Source organism: Oryx dammah, unplaced genomic scaffold (assembly GCF_014754425.2).
Source record: "Oryx dammah isolate SB20612 unplaced genomic scaffold, SCBI_Odam_1.1 HiC_scaffold_15, whole genome shotgun sequence".
Lineage (NCBI taxonomy): Eukaryota > Metazoa > Chordata > Mammalia > Artiodactyla > Bovidae > Oryx > Oryx dammah.
Window position 1 is genome coordinate 17,380,228 of NW_024070199.1, and position 27,065 is coordinate 17,407,292.

Sequence of the window (27,065 nt, forward strand, 5' to 3'; positions counted from 1 at the left end):
CAGGCAAGATACTGGAGTGGGTTACCATTTCCTTCTCCAGGGGATCTTCCCAACCCAGGGACTGAACCCATGTCTCTTGGATTGGCAAGTGGATTCTTTACCACTGAGCCACCAGGGAAGCCCAAAGCAACTATACTCCCATAAAAAATAATTTAAAAAGGAAGATGTGATACACGTATATACAATGGAATATTAGCCATAAAAGAATGAAATAATGTCATGTATGACAATATGGATGGACCTAGATAGTATCCTAAGTGAAATAAGTCAGAGACCAATACTATTATTTCACTTATATGTGTAATCTAAAAAACATGAACAAACAAAACAGAAATAGACTCAGGATAAACAGAGTTGCCAGAGGGGAGGTGGTGGGGGAGATGAGTGAAATAGGCGAGGGAGTTACGAGGTACAAACTTACAGGGACTACCTCATGGTCCAGTAGCTAAGACTCTGCACTCCCAACACAGGGCCTGGGTTCCATCCATGGTCAGGGAACTAGATCCCATGTGCCACAACTAAGACCTGGCAGTCAAATCAATAAAATAGTTTTTAAAAAATAACTAGAAGGGAACTGGCCTTTAGTAAAGGACATTTAAGAAAAACTTACAGCTAAACATTAAGTATGGACTTCTCTGGTGGCTCAGATGGTAAAGTGTCTGTCTACAATGCGGGAGACCCAGGTTTGATCCCTGGGTTGGGAAGATCCCCTGGAGAAGGAAATGGCAATCCTTTCCAGGACTATTCCCTGGAAAATCCCATGGACAGAGGAGGCTGGTAGGCTACAGCCCATGGGGTCACAAAGAGTCGGACACGACTGAGTGACTTCATTTCACTTCACAAACATTAAGTATAATGTTGAAATATTAAACATTTTCCCTAAAAGAGTGGACAGAAGAATTTACTTCCTTATTATCTCATTTTTTTAGTTTTCTTTTTAGCAATACTGCACAGACTATAAGATGTTAATTCCCTGATCAGGGACTGAACACGTGCCCTCTGCAATTGGAAGGTGGATTCTTAGCCAGTGGACCAGGAAGTCCCCTTATTATCTCTTGGACCCGTCCATTCCTCTCCATCTCTACTGCCACTACCCTGGTATAAGCTGCCATTACTTCTTATTTAGCCTATTGCAGTAACTTCCTAACTGGTGTCCATAAAACCACTTTGGCCCTTTCCAATTATCCATTCTTTAAATTGCCCTTAGAGGAATTGTAGGGAAACTGTAGCTAGAGGAATCTTTGCAAAACAAAACCATTCAAATGTCTCCTCTGCTCAACAGCATTCAGTGGCTTCTCCTTGCTCTTAGAATTGCCAGACTCCTTAACATGGTCCATCTGTAAGTTCTCAGCTGTTTCATCAGCTGAGTTTCTCTCATCTGACTTTCTTCATGTTCTAGCAGGAAAACAGTCTGGCATCTTCTTAAATATGTGCTTACATGATTCAGCAATCATATACCTGGGTATTTATCCTAGAGAAATGAAAACTAACATTTACACAAAAACTTGTACATGAACTTTCACAGCAGCTTTTTATGGGTGGGGGCCATTGTTAACTCTTACTTCCTAATTAGAAGCAAGATATCCTACTCTAGATTTTTTCTAGGTTTATTGAGATATAGCTGATAAATAGTACTGTATAAGTCGAGGTGTACAGCATATGATTTGACTTATATAACATGACATGATTACCATAATAAGTTTAGTTAACATCCATCATCTCATATAGAGACAAAAAAAGAAAAAATAATTTTTTCTTTTGTGATGAGAACTCTTAGAATTTAGTCTTACCTTTCACATATATAGTACTGTTAACTACAGTCATCTATAGAAGCTTTATTTTTAGTCTCAAACTGGAAACAACCCAAATGTTCATCAAGAGATTGTGTTATAATCCAAGAATGGAATACTACTGAACAACAGAAAAGGAACAAAGGATCAATACCTATAGGCGTCCCTGGTGGCTCAGATGGTAAAGAATCCACCTTCAATGCAGGAGACCTGGGTTCGATCCCTGGGTTGGGAAATCCCCTGGAGGGCATGGCAACCCACTCCAGTATTCTTGTCTGGAGAATCCCCATAGACAGAGGAGCCTGTTGGGCTATAGTCCATGGAGCCGCAAAGAGTCAGACGTGACTGAGCGACACAGCACACAAAATGTACTGTGCTGAGTGAAAAATGCAAGTCCCAGAAGACTATATACTGTATGATTCTATTAGTATGACAAATGGACCACATGTATTAGGTAAACTGGCAAAATACTAATAAGGCCTGTATATTAGATAATAGTACTGTATCAGTTAATTTCCTGATTTTCATCACTGTGTTGTGAGAAAGTCCTTGTTTTTCTTAGATGTCCTTTACCTAAGGACGGTTCCCTTCTAATTTAGTTAAATACGTGTGTGTATTTACTCCTAAATAGAATATCTACAACAGTTCAGAAAAAATTGTCTATTGGAGAAGAGAATGATAAAATATGATAAACTCTTAGAGAAGGAAATGGCAACCCACTCCAGTATTCTTGCCTGAGAAATCCTATGGACAGAGGAGCCTGGCTGGCTACAGTCCATGGGGTTGTAAGAACTAGACACACTTAGCGACTCAACCACCACCATCATCCGATTCCATCACTGGATATCAGATTAAAAATAAAGGTTTATATATTAAAAAAAATATGATAAACTGTTAACATTTGGATCTGGGTAAAATGAGAATTTTTTTTTTTTTTCTGCCCGTACCACACGGCATGTGGAACTTCCCTGACTGGGGGACCTGGGATTGAACTTGTTCCCCCTGGAGTGGAAGCATGGAATCTTAACCATTGGACCACACTGGAAAAGTTCAAGAATTCTTTCTAATATTCCTGTAGCTTTCTGTAAATCAGAAATTATTTCCAAATAAACAGGTTTTTTTTTTTTAATATAGGTAGATTATAGATGAGCAGGAAAAAAACATATATAGGCACACAGACGTTCTCACTGCTTCCTGATTTATTTAGCCAAGGAAACAATGTTTAGCAGAAGCCAGGTGGCTACACAAAGCAGGAGCAGATGCAGCACATCTTTGCTGGCGCTCTCTGTGTCTCTTGAGTCCCTGTGGGGTGAGCAACTACTGCTGACACGCTTCACTCAGCCAGTGAGTGTTCCAGAGCAGATAACATAGCCAGGCTCTCACACTAATACCTTTTTATATTTTGACTGACTTCATCAACATCTTCCTAAGGAATTAACACAAAGACTTAAGGGAGTATCAGTGTTGTAAATTAGAACAGCTGCATGTCAAAGAGTGATCCAAACTGATGAGCAGCAAGACTACTTCCTCACAGTGGGCGAAGATGCAGAGCTAGTGCCCAGGGGGCTCTGAGCAGTGTCTCCAGCTTTCCCAGTTTTCCACAAAGATCAGAATAGACCAGGGATTAGAGTCTTTATTAATTTAGGTTTATACATTTTTAGAAGGCAAAACAAAAATGGGGATTTTTTTCACTTGATTACAATAAAAGTGAAAGTCACACAGTTGTGTCCGACTCTGCGATCCCATGGACTGTGTAGCCAGCCAGGCTTCCCTGTCCATGGAATTTTCCAGGCAAGAGTACTGGAGCAGGTTGCCATTTCCTTCAGGGGATCTTCCCGACCCAGGGATCGAACCTGGTCTCCTGCATTGCAGGCAGATTCTTTACCAACTGAGCTACTGGGGAAGCCCCTGATACTTGTAAAATAATTGTAAAACAATTGGATTAGGTGCTCTTTCTAGTTCCACAGCTCTGTGATCAATCCTAGAACCATCCCAAGCTGAACAGTTACAATACAAAGAACTTAAATTGTTTGTTCTGGGACAATGACCAAGGTAAAAACAATTGTAATTCAGAGTTGGAGAGCTTCACTTGGCTTAAGTAGATGCATTTATCTGAAATACTGAATGATTCCTTCATTTAACAAAGAATAGCATCTACTGATTCCTAGGCTGTCAGAACTGACCGTGCTAGTATAATGAAACAAGCCCACTGCTCAGTGAAGTGAAAGGTCATAAAAGAGTGCAAAACCGAGTCTGACTCATCCTCTGGAGATTCCGAGACTAGGGACAGCAGGAGTCCATCAGAGTTGGAGGGTCAGTGGAACCCAATTTGGCTGCTGCGTGCTTTACTGCAGGCTCAGGGTGAATCGTACAGGGTGACATGAAAGATAACTGCAGCAGCCTGTGGCTTCAGGCCTTGGCGTGTGATTACTCACAGCCTTGTGCAGAGGCCTGTGAGTGCAGCGTCAGCCTGTCACTGAGCCATCCTCTCTCTGCCACCAGCTCCCCCTCTGCTGCTTCCAGTCTCCTTGGGCAAACCACTAAGGCTCTCCTCCTTCAGTGAGTGTCTGACTTTGTTCCTCTCCTTTAGGAGGCTTTCCATAACATGATGTTATGGAAATTTTAATTGTTTTCTCTTGAGGAAAGCTATTAGTATCTTTTCATGTGTCTGTTGGGCTCTCTTTGTGGCTTAGCTGGTAAAGAATCCACCTGCAATGCGGGAGACCTGGATTCGATGTCCCCCGCCCCCCACTGCCCTGGTTTTATTCCGGGCGGGAAGATCTGCTGGAGAAGGGATAGGCTACCCACTCAGGTATTCTTGGGCTTTCCTTGTGGCTCAGCTGGTAAAGAATCCACTTGCAATGTGGGAGACCTAGGTTCAATCCCTGGGTTGGGGAGATCCCTGGAGAAGGGAAAGGCTACCCACTCCAGTATTCTGGCCTGGAGAATTCCACAATGAAATATCATTTCAGATCTGTCAGAATGGCTCTTATCAAAAAGACCACAAATAACAAGTGTTGGCAAGGATGTGGAGAAAAAAGAACCCTGCACACTGCTGGGAATGTAAATTGGTACAGTCACTATGGAAAACAATATGGAGGTTCCTCAGAATATTAAAAACAGGTCCAGCAGTTCCACTTCTGGGTATTTTTGCAAAGAAAATGAAAACACTAGAAGAATGAAATCTTAACCATTTGTGACAACATGGATGTACCTAGAGGGTATTAAGCTAAGTGACATAAGTCAGAGAAAAACAAAGACTAAATGATTTCATTTATATGTGGAATCTAAAAAAACAAATGAGCAAGCAAAAGAACAAAACAGAAATTAGACACAGAAAATAAACATGTAGTTGCCAGAGGGGAGTTGGTAGGGGAGATGAGTGAAACAGGTGAGTTAAAATAAATGAATCATGGGGATAAAATGTGCAGCGTGGGGAATATAATCAATAATATAAAAACTTTGTAAGGTGACAGTAACCAGACTTATTGTGGTGATCATTTTTTAATGTATAGAAATATGAAATCATTATGTTGGGTACCTGGAACTTGCATAGTACTATAGGTCAATTATACTTCAATCAATAAATCTGTGTACTGATAGACTAAAGAAGAAGTGAAGTTGCTCAGTCGTGTCTGACTCTTTGCGACCCCATGGACTGTAGCCTACCACACTCCTCTGTCCATGGGATTTTCCAGGCAAGAGTACTGGAGTGGGGTGCCATTTCCTTCTCCAGAGGATCTTCCCAACCCAGGGATTGAACCTGGGTCTCCTACATTGTAGGCAGACGCTTTACCATCTGAGCCACCAGGGAAGTCAGGGAAGACTAAAGAAAGATGACAACAAAAGGCAGTGCATGAGCCCTCATTGGATCTTGGGTTTGAAATGAAAGCCAGCTATAAAAGATATTTTATTGGAACAGTTGTTATAGCTTGATTATAGAGTTGATATTATTTTATATTCTATAAATGTTGAGTTTCTTGAGTGTAACATTATGTGAGGCAGAATGCCTTTGTTTTATTAGATATAAGCTGAAGCATTCAGAGTTATGTAGCATGATGTCAGTACTTAGTTCCAAATAATTTAGCAAATATAGTTATTCAGAAAGAGAGAAAGATCCTGAGAGACAAAAAAAAACAAATGTGCCAGAATATTAAAAACTGGTAAACCTAGGCTGATGGTATACAAGGTTTTTTTTTGTTTGTTTTGTTTTTTTTCCGAATTTGTTATATAGGTTCAGAATATTTCAAAATAGAAAAAGGGGAAGGAGAGGTTCAACACAGACTTTCCATGTCAACCAGGTTTAGAAGGCGAATGGGAAAACACAAGCAAAACAGACACAAAAGCAGAAAGGGGTAGGGACAGCTCAGCTCAACTGTATTTCCTTAGGTAGCCATGTCCTGCGCACAAGAACCTTTAGTCTGGTCAAATGGACAAGACTTTGAGAATTATGTTATACTTTATACTTATTGCCTATATTATATATTAAAATAAAACCACAAAATCAGGAATAGTTATAACTATTAAGGGCATTCTGGGGGAAATGAAAATAGACTGTATACTAGTATATCAAGGATAATATCCTTAGTTGTAAGAATGATATTGTGGCTATGCAGGAAAAAGTTTATGTTTTTAGGAAAGAAATCCTAAAATATCTGTCATATACACTCAAATAATTGGGGGGAAATGTATGTGTTTGTGTATCTGATGAGAGAGAAAAAACAAATATGGCAAAGTATTAACAAAGTATTGAGGATTTTGAGAAAGGGTGTCTAGGTATTTATCGTAAGTCATACAACTGTTCTGTAGGTTTCATATTTAAAATTGAAAGGTGCAGTAAAGTCAACTATATTTCAATTTTTAAAAAGCAGAAAAATAGCTTAAAGTTTCCGCATTTCCTTTGGCTCTCTTCGGGTGCCTGCTAATTGGGTTTGGCTTTATTTATTTTTGGCTGTGCTGGGTCTTTATTGTTGTACTCGTGGCTTTCTTGAGGTGACGTGAGCAGGGGCTACTCTCTAGCTGCTGCAGTGCTCGGGCTTCTTGACTGCGGAGGCTTCTCTTGTTGCGGAGCCTGGGCTCTCGGGTGTGCTGGCTCAGGAGTAGTGGCAAGGGGCTTAGTCACCCTGAGGCATGTGGGATCTTACAGGCCAGGGATCAAATCCGTGTTCCCTGTATCGGCAGGCAGATTCTTAACCATTAGACCACCAGGGAAGTCCTGGTTTTCTTTTAAATTTACATTTTTGTCATATCTTCCTCCTTGCCCCTTTTCAGCCTAACATAAATGAAAGACATACGTATGTTTCCACATAGAAAACTACTCTCCAATAAGACAGTTATTGCTTTAGGATAGAAATGAGTGAGGACAGTATGTAATAGGAGAAAAGTATAGACTTTATAGTAAGACTCAGGGTTCAAATCTTGGTTCCAAAAATTACTAGTGGTGTGACCCTAGAAGAGCTATATTTGACCAGGCACTGCATTAAATAACAGCAGTTATTTAATGATTGGTAGAGATTTGGGAGTAGGTAGTAGTAATTATTATTTCAAGGACACTGGTTGAAGACAATAATTTTATTTTATATTTCCATTCTGCAATTACTATATAATCTGCTCCTACCCTCTTTAAACTGATCAAAAAAAGGAATCACAACATTAACCTACCTCAGAGGGAATGTCACAAAGTGTAAAAAAGATTTTTAACAACATTTATTATGAAAAATTCAAAGCAGCCAGTGTTTACTGAGCCCCTCCTTTGCAGGCACTGTGCTAAGTGCATAGCTCGTGCCCTTAGGGAGTTCACCACTTAATGAGGGAGACAGATAAAGGCCCACTCAGTATCATACAGCTGAACTGCACTAAGTGCTAAAATAGAGGCACAAAATACTACCGAAATACTGAGAATGGGGTAAGCAGCTCATTTTTACAAGAATTATCAGGAAGTGCTTCAGAGAGGAGATAAAACAAAAGCTAGGAATTGAAGGATATATAAGATTTCAACAGGTACAGAGGGGAGTAGTTAATTCCAAGTAAAGGAAATGGTTTTAGCAAAAGTACAGAAAATGAAAGATGGTGGGTTTGTAAGGGAATAGGTATTAGGTATGGAATAGGTAGGCCTTCACATGTATTTTATGAAATATAGGGGATGAAATTGAAAAAAAATTGGAACTGTATTATTATTATTTTTTTAATGGCCCTAAACCACATCCTCAGGAGTTTTTGCTTGGTTTTGAGGTTTAGGGAAAGCCTTGGAAGTTTTCTAAGCGGAGCAGTGACATGACTAGTTCATGTTTTAGAAATTATAATAGAAGACAGACCTCAAAAACATAGAATAAGAGGCAGGAGAACCAGGTAGGAGACTGATTCCACAGCCCAGGTGAGAACACTGGGCACTAGAAGGGAACAGATTTGGAAGACTTTGCCAAGGCCAAATCAACAAATGGACTCTGTTGGATGTGGTGGAAGAGAAAGTTGGAGAAATAAAAATTGTATCTGATATTTCTCTTCTAGGTGACTGCATAGACAGTAATTCCATTAATGGAATTATGGAAAAACACACAAGAAAGTTCCTAGGTATTTTCGGGGGGGGAGGTGCAGTAGGGAAAAGGAAATGAAATCAGCTTTGGATATGTTTGGCTTAAGTTGCCCGAGGAGCAACTCATATGCAGATGTATAACATGTGACTAAACATTCTGATACTTTGGATGACTGTTCAGCAAATATTCATTCCTCTTGCCTTCTTACTGTAGGTAGAATATACTTCTATGCTCTACTGACACGGAAATTTATTTTGGTGAACCTGAGGCAAGCAAAATCTTGAAAAATACTTGCTCAGTGGCAATTATGTTTGTGAGCTTCAGATAGCCCCATGAAGAAAGATCAGGTCCTGGCTAGCTCCCTGGTCCAAGGTAGATGGAGCACTCAGCCAACGTGCCAACTGTAGCTTGGGGTAGAGGTGCTCCAGCTTGGTCTATAGGCATGATAATAAATACTTACTATTGTTCATTACTAAGTTCATTAAAAAGAACAGCTGAACAAAGGAATTCCCTGGTAGTCCAAAGGTTAGGATTCTGTGCTTTTGGTGCTGTGGGCCCAGGTTCAATCCTGGTCGGGGACCTAAAATCCTATAAACCATGTGGTGCAGCCAAAAACAAAAAAAAGAATAGCTCAGCACTACTACCATATATTTAGAGTATAAAAAATAACTAGAGATAATACTTCCATCAGTTCATGGTATAAACAACTGAAGTAGTCCAAAGTAATAAGAAATCCTCTAAACACCCTCAGGCTCTTAATCCCCTCAAGGATTCCTTATTAAATAGCATCTGATGTACAAATCAGAGTGTTTCTAAGACTTTTAGAAGTAATTTGATCATTTCTGTAGTTATATTGGGAGAAACTAATAGTGTAGAGCACTGTTGTGTGCTAAGCACATAATTTTCTGGTAACTAAGGAAGAAAAGAAAATTTTTAAAATTACAAAAAATCAAGTATCTCCTATGTGACAGGTACTGTGGCAGATGCTTTACAAAGATGAACATATTTAGTATTCAAAGCAACCAAGTGAAATATATTATTTTCCAGGTCCCATCCTCAAGACATTCTGATTTAGTAGTTGGAAGGAATGAGGGAGATCAGAACATGCCTTTTAAACAAACCTCTAGATGATTCTGATGTAAGAGATCCATGAATTACACTGAGAAATACTGAGTGGGAGAAAGAATGAATTTGCATGATGGCAACTGGCATGCAGTTTTAAAATTTATTCTTCCCAACCCATTTATTACTCTTTCATAAACCCATAACAAACAGACATTATTATTCTCCATTTTGAAATGGTTAAACTGAGACACAGTCAGGCTATATAAATTGGTTAAGATATCTAGCTAAAATGTGACAGTGCCTGGACCTATAAATCTAAATATTGGCTAGAAATCTCTATCTAGAGCCCTAATGTAAGTTCAAACTCAACATATTCCAAAAGAATTACTCATTTTATCCACCCAGCCTCTGTCTCAAACACAAACATACCTGTTTCTCCTCTTCATATACCCAGTGTCAATAAATGGCACAACCATGTACCCATTTATCCATGCCAGACTTCTCCTCTGCTCGCTAAATCTAATAAACTGCCTTATCCTGCAAATTTCACCTTTTAACATTTTTACTGAAGTATAGTTGAATTGGGCTTCCCTGGTGGCTCAGAGGTTAAAGCGTCTGCCTCCAATGTGGGAGACCTGGGTTCGATCCCTGGGTTGGGAAGATCCCCTGGAGAAGGAAATGGCAACCCACTCCAGTATTCTTGCCTGGAGAACCCCATGGACGGAGGAGCCTGGTAGGCTACAGTCCACGGGGTCGCAAAGAGTGGGACACGACTGAGCAACTTCACCTTCATAGTTGAATTAGTGTTGTTTTAATTACTGCTGTACAGCAATGTGATTCAGTTATACATATGTATATACATACTTTTTCATATTCTATGGGTTATCACGGAATACTGAATATAGTTCCCTGTTCTATACAGTAGGATCTTGTTATTTACCCATTCTATATATACCAATTTGCACCTGCTAATTCCAAACTCCCAATCTGGCTCTCTCACCTTAATAGTTTTCAAATTTGCTATTTCATATCTACCCACACTACTATTAACTTAACAATAACAGCTTCATTTATTGGATGCCTATACCGTATCTAGCACAGTACATTAATTCTTAGATCAGCTCTATGAGGTAGGTAATATTACTATCTCCATTTTATAGATGAGAACTCTGAGGTGTAATAGCTTTGATTAGATGTCCTTTCGCTCCTATGCAGATGAGTTCTAGTCAACACCTCAGCTTTTCCTCTCATCTTTTCCTAGTTCTCTCTTTAACTAGTTCTAGAACACCTCCTCTTATATATTCAGCTGACAGGTGAAACTTAACAAGATGAAAACTAAACTTAGAGTAAACTTTTCCCATTTTCCTATTATCAACAATGGTACTGTTACAGTTTTATAGTCTTTAACATTAAAGTTATGATATAAGAATCATGATGGAGTAAAAGAAAGTTAGAATCTGACCTGAATTTACCATTTGATTTCACATTTTTCTAGCTGTGTACCTCTGCAAATATTTAACCTCTGTCCTTACTAAGCTTCCTTAAATGCACAGTGAGGTTAAAAGTAATATTAACTCATGTAGTCTTATATGGGAAAAATACAGTATATGGTGTTAAATCCATTTTTGAAGAAAAAAATCTCTCCAATGTGGCACACTTATAAATTGGTACTCCAATATATCTTAAATGCATAGTCCGGAAAATTGTTGTCAGTCACATCAATTTCCTGCTTCAGTATCTGAAGTGGCTATTCCTTGTCCACTAAATAAAGGTAAACTGAGGTCTGCGACATCGTCAACCATACCACTGTCTACTCTTACACCTTCCTAGCTTTACTCTATGAAACAATTCAGTGGAGTCATTTGGTTCACAAGCATTATAGCTTCTTATTCCTCAGCCTTCTCTTATTCTGTCCCTTCTATATCTCAAAGCCCTCCCATTCCTTTTACCAGTCCAGGTATATCCCTAAGATCCAGGTAGGTAATAAACAACTAGGTATCTGGATCCAAACAATGAGTGCATGCAGTTCAAAATGAAGGCACCATAATGAGGCCAGTAGGAGGGGTGGACTCACAGTGTAATTGAATTCCATACCTCCCCAGGCACACAACCCACAAAGTGGAGAATAAATATGTTACACATCTTTACACAAAAGTGACAGTTCTGAGTCCCATGTAAGGCCTTCCAGCCCAGGGTTCCAGCACCATGAAGAGGACTTTATTTTGAAGGCCAACAGGACTTGAACACAAAAGTGCGTCAAGATTGAGAGAAATAGAAACTTCACCCTTAAAGGGTGTACACAAAATTTCACACATACTGGGACCAGAAGACTGGCCCAGACATACCTGCTAGTTTTGGAAGGTCTCTTGGGGAGTGGGGGGAGGGAGGCCCTCCCACCAGGGTACAAAGACCCTGGTGGCAGAAACATCAGGGCACATTCATTTGCATGAGCTCTCCTGGAGGCTGATACCTTCACACATCAAAATCTGGTCCCACAGAACAGCCTGTAGGCTTCAGTGCTAGGATGTCTGAGGTCAAGCAACATTGGCTGGGCCCATGGCCCCACCTATCAGCAGACAGGTGCTGCCTATAGACTTCCTGACCCCACAGGACATGTTCTAGACAAAGCCCTGCATACCAGAGGGTCAAGACGCAGCTCAACTCTCTAGAGGGCAGACATCAGAACTAAGAAAAACTACAGTCAGTCCTGCAGCCTGCAAACTGAGTCTTTAAATGCAGCCCAGACACTACTTTGGGACCAGCTGGCCCCTGGCCCTTGAGAGTGGAGTGTACTTCTGGGACATACAGGATTTATCCTATAGAGGGCCACTTTTTTTTTTCCAAGGTGGAGAAACATAACTAACCTACCACATACTTAAAAATACAAATAGCAATGTAGAAAAAATGAGACAGAGGAATATGTTTTGGATGAAGGAATAAGATAAAACCCCAGAGGAAGAATTGAGATAAGCAATCTACCTGAGAAAGAGTTCAGAGTAATGATCTTAAAGATGATCAAAGAACCTGGGAGGAGAATGGATGCACAGAGAGAGAAATTAGAAGTTTTTAACAAAGAATTTAAAAATGAAAAACCAAACAGAATTAATAATAACTAAAATGAAAAACACACCAGAAGGAATCAATAATAGACTAAATGAAGCAGATAAATGGATCGGTGAGCTGGAATACAGAGTAGTGGAAATCACCACTGCCAAACAGAAAATAGAAAATGAAAAGAAATTAGGACTGTTTAAAAGACCTCTGAGACAACATCATACCCACTAACATTGGCATTATAAGGATCCCAGAAAGAGAAGAGAGAAAGAGCCTGAAAAAAATATATGAAGAGATAATAGCTGAAACCTTTCCTAACCTGTGAAAGGAAAGTCTAGGAAGCAGAGTCCCATACAGGATTAACCCACAGAGGAACACACTAAGGACATAGTGTAATCAAACTGACAAAAATTAAAGAGAGAATATTAAAAACAAGGGAAAAGCAACAAATAACATACAAGGGGACTCCTATAAGGTTAGATTATTTTTCAGCAGAAACTCCATAGGCCAGAAGGGAGTGGCATGATACACTTAAAGTGAAGAAAGAGGAAAAACCTACAACCAAATAATACTCTACCCAACAAAGCTCCTGTTCATATTCAATGTAGAAATCAAAAACTTTACAGATAAGCAAAAGCTAGAAGAATTCAGCACCAACAAACCAGCTCTACAACTAATGCTAAAGGATCTACTCTAGGCAGAAAGAAAAGGCCACAGCTAATAACAAGAAAATTATGAAATGGAAAAGCTCATTGGTAAAGGCAAACATACAATAAAGGTAGGAAATCATCCACACACAAAGCTACTAGGGAAGTTAAATGGACAAAAATAGTAAAATTATTTGTATCGACAATAAGTGGCTAACAGACACACAAAACAATGAGATATAAAATATATAATATCAAAAAAGTAATTGTGGGACCTCCTTGGCAGTCCAGTGGTTAAGACTGCACTTCCACTGCTGGCGGCATGAGTTTGATCCTTGGTTGGGGAACTAAGATCCTGCATGTGGTGTGTCATGGCCAAAAAAAGAAAAAAAAAAAGCAAGTGTGAGGGGAGGAGAGTACAAATGCAGGTTATCTAAAATGCGTTTGAAATTAAGAGGTCAGCAATTTAAAACAAGCATAGATAAATAGATGAGTGAGTGAGTGAAGTCGCTCAGTCATGTCCAACTCTTTGCGACCCCATGGACTGTAGCCTACCAGGCTCCTCTGTCCATGGGATTTTCCAGGCAATAGTACTGGAGTGGATTGCCATTTCCTTCTCCAGGGGATCTTCCCAACCCAGGGATCGAACCCGGGTCTCCGGCATTGTAGACAGACGCTTTACCATCTGAGCCACCAGGGAAGTCTAAATAGATAGATATGGGCTTCCCAGGTGGCGCTAGTGGTAAAGAACCAGGCTGCCAGTGCAGGAGACAAGAGATGTGGGTTTGATCCCTGCATTGGGAAGATCCCCTAGAGAAGGGCATGGACAGAGGAACCTGGTGGCCTACAGTCCATAGCGTCGCTAACAGTCAGACATGACTGAAGTGACTTAGCAGTACACCCACACACACACCCACACACACACACACACACACACACATATAAAAGCCTCACAGTAAACAAAAATCTCTGATATACACACAAGAAAGAGGAATCCAAACATAACACTAAAGACAGTCATCAAATCACAAGCTGCTGCTGCTAAGTCACTTCAGTCGTGTCTGACTCTGTGAGGCCCCATAGACGGCAGCCCACCAGGCTCTGCTGTCCCTGGGATTCTCCAGGCAAGAACACTGGAGTGGGTTGCCATTTCCTTCTCCAATGCATGAAAGTGAAAAGTGAAAGTGAAGTCGCTCAGTCGTATCCGACTCTTAGCGACCCCATGGACTGCAGCCTACCAGGCTCCTCCATCCATAGGATTTTCCAGGCAAGAGTACTGGAGTGGGGTGCCATTGCCTTCTCTGCAAATCACAAGAGAAAAGAGCAAAAGAAGAAAGGGGAAAAAAGACCTCACAAACAAATCCAAAACAACAAAATGGTATTAGGAACATACATCAATAATGACCTTAAATGTGAATGAACTACATGCTCCAATCAAAACACATAGACTGGCTGAATAGATACAAAACAGGACCCATATATATGCTGCCTACAAGAGACTCATTTCAGATCTAGAGACACATAGAGATTGAAAATGAGGGAATGATAAAAGGTATTCCATGCAAATGGAAATCAAAAGAAAGCCAGAGAAGCAATACTTATATCAGAGAAAGTAGACTTTAAAGCCTGCTGGGATTTCCCTGGTGCTCCAGTGGTTAAGACTCTGAGTTTCCACTAAGGGGGCAAAGATTTGATCTCTGGTTGGGGAATACAAATCCTACATGACATGTGGTGCAGCCAAAAAATAATAAAAATTATAAAAGTAAATAAATACTGTTAGAAGGACATAATCAAAGGATCAATTCAGGAAAAAGAAACAACAAATTTAAAAACATAGGTTTTACTCAAAATAGGAACACCTCAATATATAAGGCAAATGTTAACAGACATAAAAGGAGAAATTAACAATAACAGGATAATGGGGTCTTTAACACATCCCACTATCCCATTCTCACTTCTGTGGTCACCTTGAAAACCAACAACCTGGAATCACAGTGAAAACCACCAGCTTTGCAATCACCCAAGACAGAATAATGGATTAAAACGCCTTCAAATGCCCATCCCCAGAGAACTGTCATTATTTAACCTGTCTGGTGGTTCCGTGGAAGACCTCACTCATAGACTTTATTTGATCTAAGTTGGAGCTCACCAGTGCAAACCATCTTTTCTCCTGGAGAAGGTTGTCAAAAACAGTCAGAGACAATTGTTTAAGAGTACGACTTCACTTTCACTTCTCACTTTCATGCATTGGAGAAGGAAATGGCAACCCACCCCAGTGTTCTGGCCTGGAGAATCCCAGGGACGGGGGAGCCTGGTGGGCTGCCATCTATGGGGTTGCACAGAGTCGGATACGACTGAAGCGACTTAGCAGCAGCAGCAGCAGTAGCAGCTGCCTGAGGTAGTAGACAACAGGGCAAGTGAGAGGTTCTAAAAAACTAACATGAAAAGAATAAAAAATGAGATGTTTATAGGAGGCTTTGGAAAGCTCAGACATGAACCTTGGTATTGAAAAGGCCATACACATGTCCAGGGTTGTGCATATGCCCAGAAATGACCTGAGAAGGCCCTAAGGTCACAATTCTAGGTAACTTTGAGAGTCTTCATAAGCAAGGATCAAACAGAGTTTTAAAGTGTCTTGGCTAAATGTTGACTGCATACCCCAAATTGCATACAGAGCCCCTTAACCCAAAGTAAAACACTTATTGGTTTCAAGCATATAAGGAAACTTCTGTCATTGTTTCAGGAAACCGTATCTAGAGAATTAAAGGATAGTGTAAGAATGTATCTAACTGGAGAATAACAATAAAGAGATAGAAATTATTTTTTAAAGTGAATTCTGGAGCTGAAAAGTACAATATTGAAATGAAAATTACACTAAAGGGGCATAACTATAGGCAAAAATCAGCAAAACTGAAAGATATGTAAATTGAGATGATCCAATCTGCAAAAAGGACAGAAAAATGAATGAAAACAATGAACAGAGCCTCAGAGACCTGAAGGACACCAAAAACCTCTACCAAAAACACACAAAAAGCCCCTACAACATACCCCTAACAGTTTTCACAGAGGATGAGAGATAGAAGGAATATTTTTGAAGATGTAACTGGTGAAAATTTCCCAAATGTAATGATGAACAACAATCCACACATTTATGAAGTTCCATACATTCCAAGCAGAATAAACTCAAAGAGATCCACATGTATTGATAGATGTATCATAGTCAAGCTGTCAACAGCTAAAGAGATTTTTGAAAGCAGCAAGAGAGAAGTGACTTGTTGAGTCCAAGGAAACATTAATAAGAATAACATTTGATTTCTCATTAGTAACCAGTAACATAAAAAAAAGTGGAATGATGTTTTCAAAGTATTGCAAGAAAAACACTGTCAACCACAAATTGTATATCCAGCAAAACCATCCTTCAAAATGGAAGGATCAACTTCCATCATTAGAGCACGAGGAGCTCCACTACCCGCACTTAAAATTATTAAAACAAACAAACCAAAAAACATAACCTAAAAAGAATTTGTTTTAACCCCAATCATTCAAATACTATGGAAAGGGGCTTCCCTGGTGGTCTGGTGGCTAAGCTCTGCCCCAGTGCAGGAAGCCCTGGGTTCAGTACCTTGTCAGGGAACTAGATCCCATATGCTGCAACTAAGAGTTCCTACAACCAAGATCTTGCACACCCAAATAAATATATAAATATTTTTTAAAAAAGACTTTGGGAAGCCCCAAAGAGGAAAGAACAAATTAAGAAATAAGTATTTAAGAAAAAAATAGAAATATTTGGTAGGAAAGGTGAGAATCTGATACTTTAAGAAAGACTGCTACCTGCCTCCCTCCTCCTAGTCCTTTGAGGTGGAAACTCACTTCAGTCTGCTGCAGCCAACGGCTATTCTTTGTCTCTGCTACCAGCTATAAGACCTTCTTCCTGGAAGAATCAGGATATCAGTGCTTCTGATACTGCCTGCAACTATCTATTGCTGAAGCCAAGTCCCATGTGAGTGTGGAGGGTGAGTTGAGGGTTCCCTTCTTTTAACCAACCTCCACTCACAGAATGGAGACTCTATTTTGAGCATGGTACACTGAGAATACTGGAGGAAGTATAATGGAAATGCAACTTCAAATCACAATGAGATAACATTTCACATTAACTAGGATGGTATAATAAAAGCAAAGCTAAGCAAATAAGAGTAAGTGTTGGTGAGGAGGGACTTAGAAAAATCGAAACCATCATACATTCCTAACATCTATAGTGTAAAATGGTACAGTTAATTTGGGAAGCAGTTCCTCAAAAGGTGAATCACAGAGTTACCATATGACCTAGAATTTCCAGTCCTAGGTTGTACTTAAGAGAACTGAATGAATTTGTTTATTTGAAGTGTCTAGGATAGGCACATCTATAGAAACAGAAAGTAGTAGTTGTCAGGAGCTGGAGAGAGGGAAGAAAGGGAAATGACTGCTAACGGTTATGAGCTTTCTTTTGCAATGATAAATATGTCCTAGAGTTAGTAATGGCAGTTATGGTGCAAGGTTATGAAAAAAAGTCAATTATATTTCATATTTTAAAAGTTTAATGGTGAGTTTAATGGTATGTGTATTATATCGAGAGAAAAAGAAAGAGGGAGAGAATGAAAGAAATAGTTACTTTTCACTTGGAACTTGGTCATTAAGGCTTAGGAGTTTGGAAATTACTTGGCCAGCCTTACACAGTTTCAACCAGACACTAATAGCTTACCTCAGTTCCTGTTTCTCTCCAATCCCAATCCCGACTTCCCCCTGGCCACACTTTGCAGTCCTTATAGATTTTTGTAGAGCCTTGTACTTTCATTTGCCCCCATGAAAGCGAAGCAATTTCAGGGGATGACATAAGGACCTTAACTGAACTCTGAAATTAAAGGAAAAATATAATTAATCAGTTTTAAAGTAAGTTTGAAACAGCTCCAAAATACTGGAGCTATACTATAAATACTATACATTTTAAAATATAATGCTATATATAAAATATAGTAAGCCCTGGTCCTCCATGAGTTAAGAAGCATCTCTCTCATTTATGTAGTTGTCACTTCTTCTGTAAAGGCCTAAAAAGTGAAATGTTATTCTTGGGATCCTGACTCATCCAACCATGGAAACTAGATACTACAATTACTTCTCAGACTCTGGAGGGAATTCTCAGGATATTTCTTGAAAGATAAAATTAAAGGTGAATGGACTTCCCTGGTGGTCCTGTGGTTAAGACTCCATACTCCCAATTCATGGGGCATGGGTTTGATCCTTGGTCAGGGAACTAAGATCCCACGTACCATACTGTGCAGCCAAAAAATTAAAAAGTAATTAAATAAAATTAAAGGTGGAGGTATACTTCAGCATGATGTAATGAGGAGGCTGACAAGTCCTTTCCCCTAAAGCAAGTATAGAGCTGGACAAAACTGTCAAAATAATGATTTGGCATCCCAGAAATATAGACATACTTCAAACTGAAGAAATGCCTATTTGTGAAAACTAGTGAATTTCAGATAAGAACAGTGAGATATTTTGTTGTTCTTGCCTGGGATTACACTCATACTCCTACATCAGTTCTGTTGGAACAGAGGTTCAACTTGACTGGGGCAGGGCATGAAAACCAAATCTTGCTGCTAAGGCGGAGGAGGCTTACTTGATTTAGAGCATAATCTGTTAACCTGGTGATCTCAATGGCAAATAAACATGGATAGCAGGTGGCTCTGCTTCTTCATTATTGTGAGCCTATTTGGAGCAAACAATTGGATTGTCAGAGTAGGCCAGGATTGAAAAGGAATTCCCAGAGGTGATACAGCCAAGGGTGCTAGATAAGCTTTCTAGTATCCAGAGTGGAACAAAGGCTGTGAGCATATGCATCAAAGACAGGAATAGGCCTAAATCACGGAAATGTCTGGGCTAATGGAGCCTACAGAACATACAAACTGAGGAGGTAATGGGGCTCTGGAGGACTCAGAAGAATATGAGAACCAGGAAGGAAATGAAAACGGCCTGAACACTGAATGTACTTCCCAGCACATACTGATCGGATCAGTAGAGGGTAACTCTTATTGGCTTGAGATGTTTGAACACAATCTTTGATTAATCTTTGGCTGGACACTATGGTATATAGGCACAGAGGAGACCCCTAGGAAGCCAAGCTTAAAAATGAAAACAAGGGGAATTCCCTGGTGGTCCAGTAATTAGGGATTGGCACTTGGCGCTGTTGGGGCCCAAGGTTCAATCCCTGGTCATGGAGTTCCCACAAGCCGCATGGCATGACCAAAAGAAAAAAAAAGAAAAAGGAAAAAAAGAAGAAAGAAAAGAAGAAAAAAAGAAAGAAAACAAGAAAAACAGAAAGAAAACCCCTTAATATAGATTTCAGTGGCTACACATTCCATGGGAGTCAGAATTCCAGATTTAGTTTAGGCTAGTGACTACACAGAAACAAATAAACTAAGAACAACAGTGTATGGGAAGAATCCAAATTCAGACTTTCTATAGCACAGGGAATTATAGCCATTGTCTTATAATAACTGTTAGTGGAATATAATTTGTGAAAACACTGGATCACTATACTTAAAAACTAATATAATGTTTTAAAAATTATGATGACAATGACTCAATGAATATAGAATTTCTCAATAAAGAGACATTTCTAAAAAGAATCATTTAGCATTGATAAGTACAGTAACTAAAAGGGGCTTGTATCACTCGGTTCTCCAGAGAAACAGAACCAGTAGACCATATATATTAACAGATTTATTTCACAGAAGTGGCTTATGCAGTTGTTGGGAGCAGGTTGGCAGGTTGCTGACTCTTAGGCAGAAATTGTCACTGCAGTATTGACGTGTTACTTCTTCCTCAAGGAAACCTCACTTTTCCTTTTAAGGTCTTTCAACTAATTGAATGAGGGCTTCCAAAAGTACTGAGGATCATCTCCTTTATTTAAAAGTCAATTAATTGTGCATGTTGACTAGATCACAAAACACCTTCATCAGTTCAGTTCAGTCACTCAGTCGTGTCCGATTCTTTGTGACCCCATGAATTGTAGCACACCAGGCCTCCCTGTCCATCACCAACTCCAACCAAACTCTTGTCCATCGAGTCGGTGATGCTATCTAGCCATCTCATCCTCTGTCGTCCCCTTCTCCTCCTAGCCCCAATCCCTCCCAGCATCAGAGTCTTTTCCAATGAGTCAATTCTTCGCATGAGGTGGCCAAAGTACTGGAGTTTCAGCTTTAGCATCATTCCTTCCAAAGAAATCCCAGGGCTGATCTCCTTCTCTTTCAGGATTTGAAATAGCTCAACTGGAATTCCGTCACCTCCACTAGCTTTGTTCGTAGTGATGCTTTCTAAGGCCCACTTGACTTCACATTCCAGGATGTCTGGCTCTAGGTGAGTGATCACACCATTGTGATTATCTGGATCGTGAAGATCTTTTTTGTACAGTTCTTTTGTGTATTCTTGCCACTTCTTCTTAATATCTTCTGCTTCTGTTAGGTCCATACCATTTCTGTCCTTTATTGAGCCCATCTTTGCATGAAATGTTCCCTTGGTATCTCTAATTTTCTTGAAGAGAGCTCTAGTCTTTCCCATTTTGTTGTTTTTCTCTATTTCTTTGCATTGATTGCTGAGGAAGGCTTTCTTATCTCTCCTTGCTATTCTTTGGAACTCTGCATTCAGATGCTTATATCTTTCCTTTTCTCCTTTGCTTTTTGCTCATAGCAGCACCTAGATTAGTGTTTGATCGGATTAACTGAGTACTATAGCCCAGCCAGGCTGACACATAAAATTAACCACATCTGAGTGTGAGTGTGAAGTCGCTGTCGTATCTGACTCTTTGCAACCATATGGACTGTAGCCTACCAGGCTCCTCTGTCCATGGGATTTTTCAGGCAAGAATACTGGAGTGGGTTGCCATTTTCTTCTCCAGGAGATCTTCCTGATCCAGGGATTGAACCCAGGTCTCCCAGATTGTAGGCAGATGCTTTACTGTCTGAGCCACCAGGGAAGTGCTAACCATGTCTACCCCTTGTTAATTTGGTACCTACATACCTGCCCTTAAACTGTATTTAATCTCCAAATAAAGATAATAACAAGTGATGTTTCTACCTAATATTAATAACTACTAATCCATTTTTAATGTGTTATATAACAAAGGACATAAACACACTGTTTTTGGTTTTATGGGAGGAAGACATAAGTTTATAAGCAATTTATGAACAATTAATATTACACTAAAGAGAGAAGATGTGCAATTAACTATAAAATTTTCTCTTTTTCTTTGAAACCAGGAAGGGTGAAACTTTCAACTCTGTTGATCATTTAAAAAACTGTTTAGGATGTTCTGGGTTCCTTGCACTTCCATATTAATATTAGGACCAACTTACACATTTCTACAAAAAAGCCAACATAATTTCTCTTTCAGTAAAAATAATTATTTTATCTGAGAAATAATTTATCAATATCAGCCATGCTTTTAAGAAATAAGAATAGATAGATGCTGTTAAGAAAAAAGATGGTAAGACACTTCCAAAAGTGATTCTTCAATGAATAGAATTCTATGCAACAGAGAAGTCAGTTATCATTAAGAGAAAGAACCAGAAAATGGCTGGATTAAAACTTGTTTATATTACTTCTTATTTTCATATAATTTCCTAAGAAACTATTTTGAAGAACATAAATTCTTACGTCTGTTAACACTGGCTTTTTCATTACATATAACACATACTTCTAAAAGTATTGTTTTAAAAGTGAGTTTTAAACCTAAGATCCCCTGGAGAAGGGAAAGGCTACCCACTCCAGTATTCTAGCCTGGAGAATTCCATGGACTGTAAAGTCCATGAGGTTGCAAAGAGTCGGACATGACTAAGTGACTTTCACTAAGTAAATTTGTTCATCACTAACTAGGAATTCCCAAACTGGCTCTATGATCAAATCCAAGTCACCTCAATATACATTTGCCGGGCTTATAATATCTGTTAAAAAAAAAAGTGCAACAAATGCAAAGATAGTATGTTGAGGAGACGGAAATATGTGTAAATTATTCTGTTACAAGGCAGATTCATATCAATGCAATTTGAGAAAATTGAAGGCTGTCATTAAATTTTAAAATTAAAGCATATTCAATTAAGTGCAGATATTATTGAGTTCAAAGATTCTCACAAATGTATAAACTTGCCAAACATGATACCAAATGTACCTGGAAATTTCCCTTCTGCACCCTTCTAATCAATTCCCTTCTAAGGTCAAAAGTAGCTTTTAATTGCTATTCCCACATATTAGTTAGACCTTCATGCTGATGAAATTGTAAGTATCTACTCTTGTGTCTTTCTTCTTTCATTCAAAATGCTTCTGGGATTCATGAATGTTGTAATAGGTATCAGTGTGTATTAGTCTGAGCAGTAGTCTGTTGAAAGACTATATCACAATTTACTTACCCATTCTTCTAATGAGCATTTGTTGTTTCTTTTTGGTATTTTGAATAAACTAGTCATTAATCCTGAATGAAAAACTAAGGTTTGTCTCCCCCCGCCCCCCGTAACCCACAAATTCTTTTGGCCCAAGGAAAGAAGAGATGTGGTATTATGGGTGCTTATTATTAATTTTTTTCTAAGAATAGACTTAGTGAACATCTGACCTAAACCTTGCTTTGTAATGAAACATCTCTTATCTTTTGGGTGGACATAACTTTTGATGCCCAAGGACTTTGTTCTAATGCCAATCTTGATTAGAAAAGGCAGAAACTCTAACCTTATTTATCAGCTGCCCCTCACTTGAGTAACAGTATGAGCACTGAGAAAATAAAAAATTAGATAAAGCTGTTTTTTTGAAAGTTATTTTTACAATCCCTAGAGAGAGCAGGTGAGGTGCTGGAAAAGCTGAAAGTGAAGAAACAGAAAGAGGCAGGGGTAGTATTATTAAATGATATAATTAAGTCTTTCTTTTGGTTTGAAGGTTTTTATCCCATCAAAATTCATTCATAAAGATACAATTTTATTTAATATTGTGTACCTGCCTTTCATTTAAAGTCAATTAAGTTATGATCTTATGAAGATTTTTGTATCTTTGCAAAACTGATGAGTTCAGGAGCCCAGGTCTACAGTATCTCTTGGGAGTTTGAGAGTTCTACCAATATATTTCAGTTTATTTTTTTTTTTTAATTGAGGTATAGTTGATGTAGAGTTTTGTATGTTTCAGGTGCACAACACAGTGATTCACAGTTTTTAACAGTTATACTACATTTAAATTCACTATAAAATACTGGCTGTATTCCCTGTGTTGTACAATATATGTTTTAGTTTAGTTGTTTCATTTTGGTGTTGCTTATAATATTTTACCACACATTAAATTAAAACTTCTCTTTTGCTAGTATAATTCATCATCATAGAAATATTCTTAAAGTGAGACTTTTTTTAAAAACTTTTTTATTGTGGCAAAATATATATAACATAAAACTTACCATTTTAGCCATTTTAAAGCACATAGTTCAATGGCATGAAGTACAATCACATTGTTGTGTAGACTTTATTTAATCAGTACTTCTTAAACTGGAATTCTCAAGAGTATTTGTAAATTTTAAAAGAACATTTTTTTCCTTTAAAAAGGGTTTATATATTATTTGGGATTAAGAATCAGTATTCTAGTTAATAAATTCCTCTTACAATATAGAATTTTTTTCTCTTGATAAATGAGAATTCTTTCCTTAGTTAATAGTCTGTCATAGAACATTATGGTTTTTCCCTTTTTTTACCTAGAAATGCAGAACAAAATTTAATTTTTAATGTAGTAATCATTTTCTCTGTTCCCAATATAATTATTTGCCTATATATTTTTGTTGTTGTTCAGTTGCTCAGTCATGTCTGACTCTTTGTGACCCCATGGACTACAGCAGGCCAGGCCTCCCTGTCCTTCACTATCTCCCGGAATGTGCTCAAACTCATGTCCATTGAGTTATTCCATATATTTATTTTCTTTTAATTATAAATTGTCTTGTGATTTATATTATATTTTGAAATTATTTTATTAAGTAGATACTATATAAATTTTAAATGCACACTGAAATTCTTGGCTCAAAGTAGTAAACTATCAATTACAAACAACTGAATTCAATCTAAATTTTAGGGATTTTCTTCAATAGTAGCAACTAATATTTTTAAAGTATTTACAGTGTGCCAGGGGCTTCCCTGGTAGCTCAGTTGCTAAAGAACCCGTCTGCAATGCAGGAGACCCCGGTTGGATCCCTGGGTTGGAAGATCCCCTGGAGAAGGACATGGCTACCCACTCCAATATTCTGGCCTTGAGAATTCCCTGGACTGTATAGTTCATGGGGTCGCAAAGAGTAGGACACGACTGAGCGACTTCTACTCACAATGTGCCAGGGCATTGTGCTAATCAATTTATTGTGAATTATATAGTAAAATCTTATGATGTAGGTACTATCATCACCGCCCCCCGCCATGTCAGATTTTCAAAGAAATGAAAAAGTCTTCCCCAATGTCGTGAAGCGGTTCTGTTAGGACTCAGGTCTTTCTGAACTCCAAGTCCAGACTCTTAAACATAAAGCACATTATATCCCAAGCTGCACATTCTGCTTTGCATTACTGATGGATTTTCTGAGATTCTTTGCGGGAGAGTGCTCACTACTTCTCCCAACGAAGCAGAACTCTGTCTTCTAACAAACTTTTTGCCCTTGCAACAAATTTCCTACCGGGTGTGCACTCAGGGCAGTCCTAGTCCACCCTCGATCTTGGTTCCGCTACAGAGATTGGTCCCTAAGATCTCAGTCCTTAACAGGGCCCCTCGCCCTCCCACCCTGGCAAACTCAGGAGGGCCCAATCCTCTCAAACTTTGCTCCCTGAGAAGAGCCTGGTTCCTTCAAACCCCGCATTTCCTAACACGGCCCCAACAACTAAGACTGCAGATCCCGGCAGATTCTCGTTCCGTCAGGCCCTCGTCCCCCAGTTCTCCGACACTGCTTTCAAGCAGGTGCAGTACTTGTACCTCAGCAAACTTCACAGAGACTCCTTCATTACAAAGGTTCCATCCCAATCCCCAACTCAGGACACCTCTCTACTTCTCCCCTCTCCAATTTTTCCTCAGAATTGCTTTTATTTTATTTTTTTTTCTATTCTGCTCTTTTTCTCCTTCTTATTCACTCTCCTCAGCTTTCCCGACCATCTGGTGGCCAGTTTCATTTCCAGGAGTGGCCCCCCGAAACTTACCCGACACCCTCCGAGGAGCGGCGATCTCAAACCGCTCCGTGCTTTACCTCTCACCTTTGCTCAGGCGGTCTCCGCTAGACGCTCTCCCCACCCCGACTCGCCCCGCCCGGAAAAGAATGTTTCGGCCAGTCTACAAGTGAAGCCCCGCCCCTTCAAGTCTATTGGTCATTGCCCCCCAAATCCCGCCTCCCGAGCTTCCAGCCCCGCCTCCCTGCCCCGCAGCCCTTGTTTTCATTCCCCCTGTCACACGAGGCAGTGGCAAGCCCGAAGTGGGAGGAGCGGGAAGAGGGCGGAAAGTGAAAGGCACGGAGCGCCTCTCTTTCCTCCGTCTGACTGGGTTCTCGACTGCTCTGAGCCGCCGTTGTATTGTGGGATCGCGGCGCCGTGCCTGAGACGCCCGGATCCGCAGGGGCGCCCACTTGCTAGCGCCTCCTGTCGTCTGTAAGGTTGCCCTGCTGTTCCTCGGCACCCCAACTCCCCTTACCCCCCCATCGCCTCCTCCTCCTCCATCCTCCAGTTCAAAATGGCGGCGGCGGCGGCAGCGGCGGCGGCGATGGCTCCTCCGGGCTGCCCGGGTTCGTGTCCCAACTTCGCCGTAGTCTGCTCTTTCTTGGAGCGCTACGGGCCGCTGCTCGACCTGCCTGAGTTGCCGTTCCCGGAGCTCGAGCGGGTGCTGCAAGCTCCGCCGCCGGACGTCGGCAACGGAGAAGGTAAGCGAGGGGGCCCGAACGCCCGGCGGGAAGCGGCCCTGGCTTGCTCCTTCTCTCTGCTCCCCACAGACACCCCGGGCCTCCGCGGCTCTGTCCTCCCGCTGAGGCGCAGTTCCGCGCGGCCGGTCTCCTCCGCCCAGCCCCCGGGGGTCTCGGGCAGTGGGGAGGCGGGGCGGAGGCCCCGTAGGGCCAACTCCGCCCGGCGCCCAGCAGAGGTGGGGGCGTCGTCGTCTAGGTCTGGGCGCGGGGGATGAGGGGGGTCATTGTGCTGATCGGCCGCACCGGGGGCTGCTACCCCGCGGTGGGGGCCGGGTCCCTCACCCCTTCTCCCTCTCGGTAGCGGAGGAAGGGGAGCGCAGGTTCCGGCCAGCTTTGCGCTTTTCTCCTCTACCCCTCCCTCGCTCCCTCCCCTCCTCCCACCATCCTCCCTACTATCTCGGGGGAGGCTGGGCTCGTCTTCTCCCGGCGCCCCTTTCTTTCCCTCCACCTGGGTGGGCGGGGGCCAGAGGACACTTCATCTCTCCCTCCCTCTAGTGGGAACTCCCCCGAGAGAGAGTCGGCTCCGGTCTCCTTTCCCTTCCCCTCCAGGGTCGGTTTAACCCCCAAAACTCGTTCTTCGGGAGTCGGGAGGTTTGCTGCTCCTTCATAGGAAGGGGGTCCTCTTCCATTCTCACTTTGGGGGGTGGTGGTGGTGAAGTCGGTTTTGCTTCCCCGCTTTGGTGGGCAGAGGGTTAATTTCTCCTCCCCCATAGTTTTTCTCCTCCTCCCTGCCTCCCCCCCCAAATAATAGAAAAGCATCTCTCCACTTTTCCAGTCCCTTCCCCCTTCATCCTGGCAGTAAGGCTTAGGGGAAGAGGTCCCCCTCCCATTTGAAGGGTAGGGTGGGGTGTTTAGTATGTAGGATGGAGGAGGGGCTCAGACGGAGGGGGAAACAGTTGAAGAAGGTGCTTGTTGCTCATGTTTCTCTCTCTGGTGCCGCCGGTCTATTATTGGTGTTCGCAAGTGGTGCTCCTTCCACATAAGGCCACCGCGCGGGTGCAGG

The 27,065-nt window shown here is 40.7% G+C and overlaps 2 protein-coding genes and 1 non-coding gene across 5 annotated transcripts in view; 1 reads left to right on the top strand and 2 right to left on the bottom strand.

The window, feature by feature from the left end:
- Positions 1-25,750, bottom strand: part of AAMDC (adipogenesis associated Mth938 domain containing) — a 29,980-nt gene extending 4,230 nt beyond the window's left edge. Inside the window, exons 1-2 of one of the 3 annotated variants that reach the window (XM_040255627.1) lie at positions 25,314-25,750; positions 17,828-17,977 (exon numbers count right to left, since the gene is read on the bottom strand). In XM_040255627.1, coding sequence (XP_040111561.1) covers positions 17,828-17,959 — 132 coding nt within the window. In that variant the 5' untranslated portion in view covers positions 17,960-17,977; positions 25,314-25,750. The remainder of the gene's footprint in view (positions 1-17,827; positions 17,978-25,313) is intronic. The other 2 variants (XM_040255630.1, XM_040255629.1) reach the window with 2 other exon arrangements.
- Positions 5,533-5,604, bottom strand: TRNAC-ACA. Its single transcript has one exon. It is a non-coding gene; the product is annotated as a tRNA-Cys (tRNA).
- Positions 25,541-27,065, top strand: part of RSF1 (remodeling and spacing factor 1) — a 160,648-nt gene continuing 159,123 nt past the window's right edge. The window contains exon 1 of the mRNA XM_040255625.1: positions 25,541-26,023. Within this exon, the coding sequence (XP_040111559.1) occupies positions 25,837-26,023 (187 nt within the window). The 5' untranslated portion in view covers positions 25,541-25,836. The remainder of the gene's footprint in view (positions 26,024-27,065) is intronic.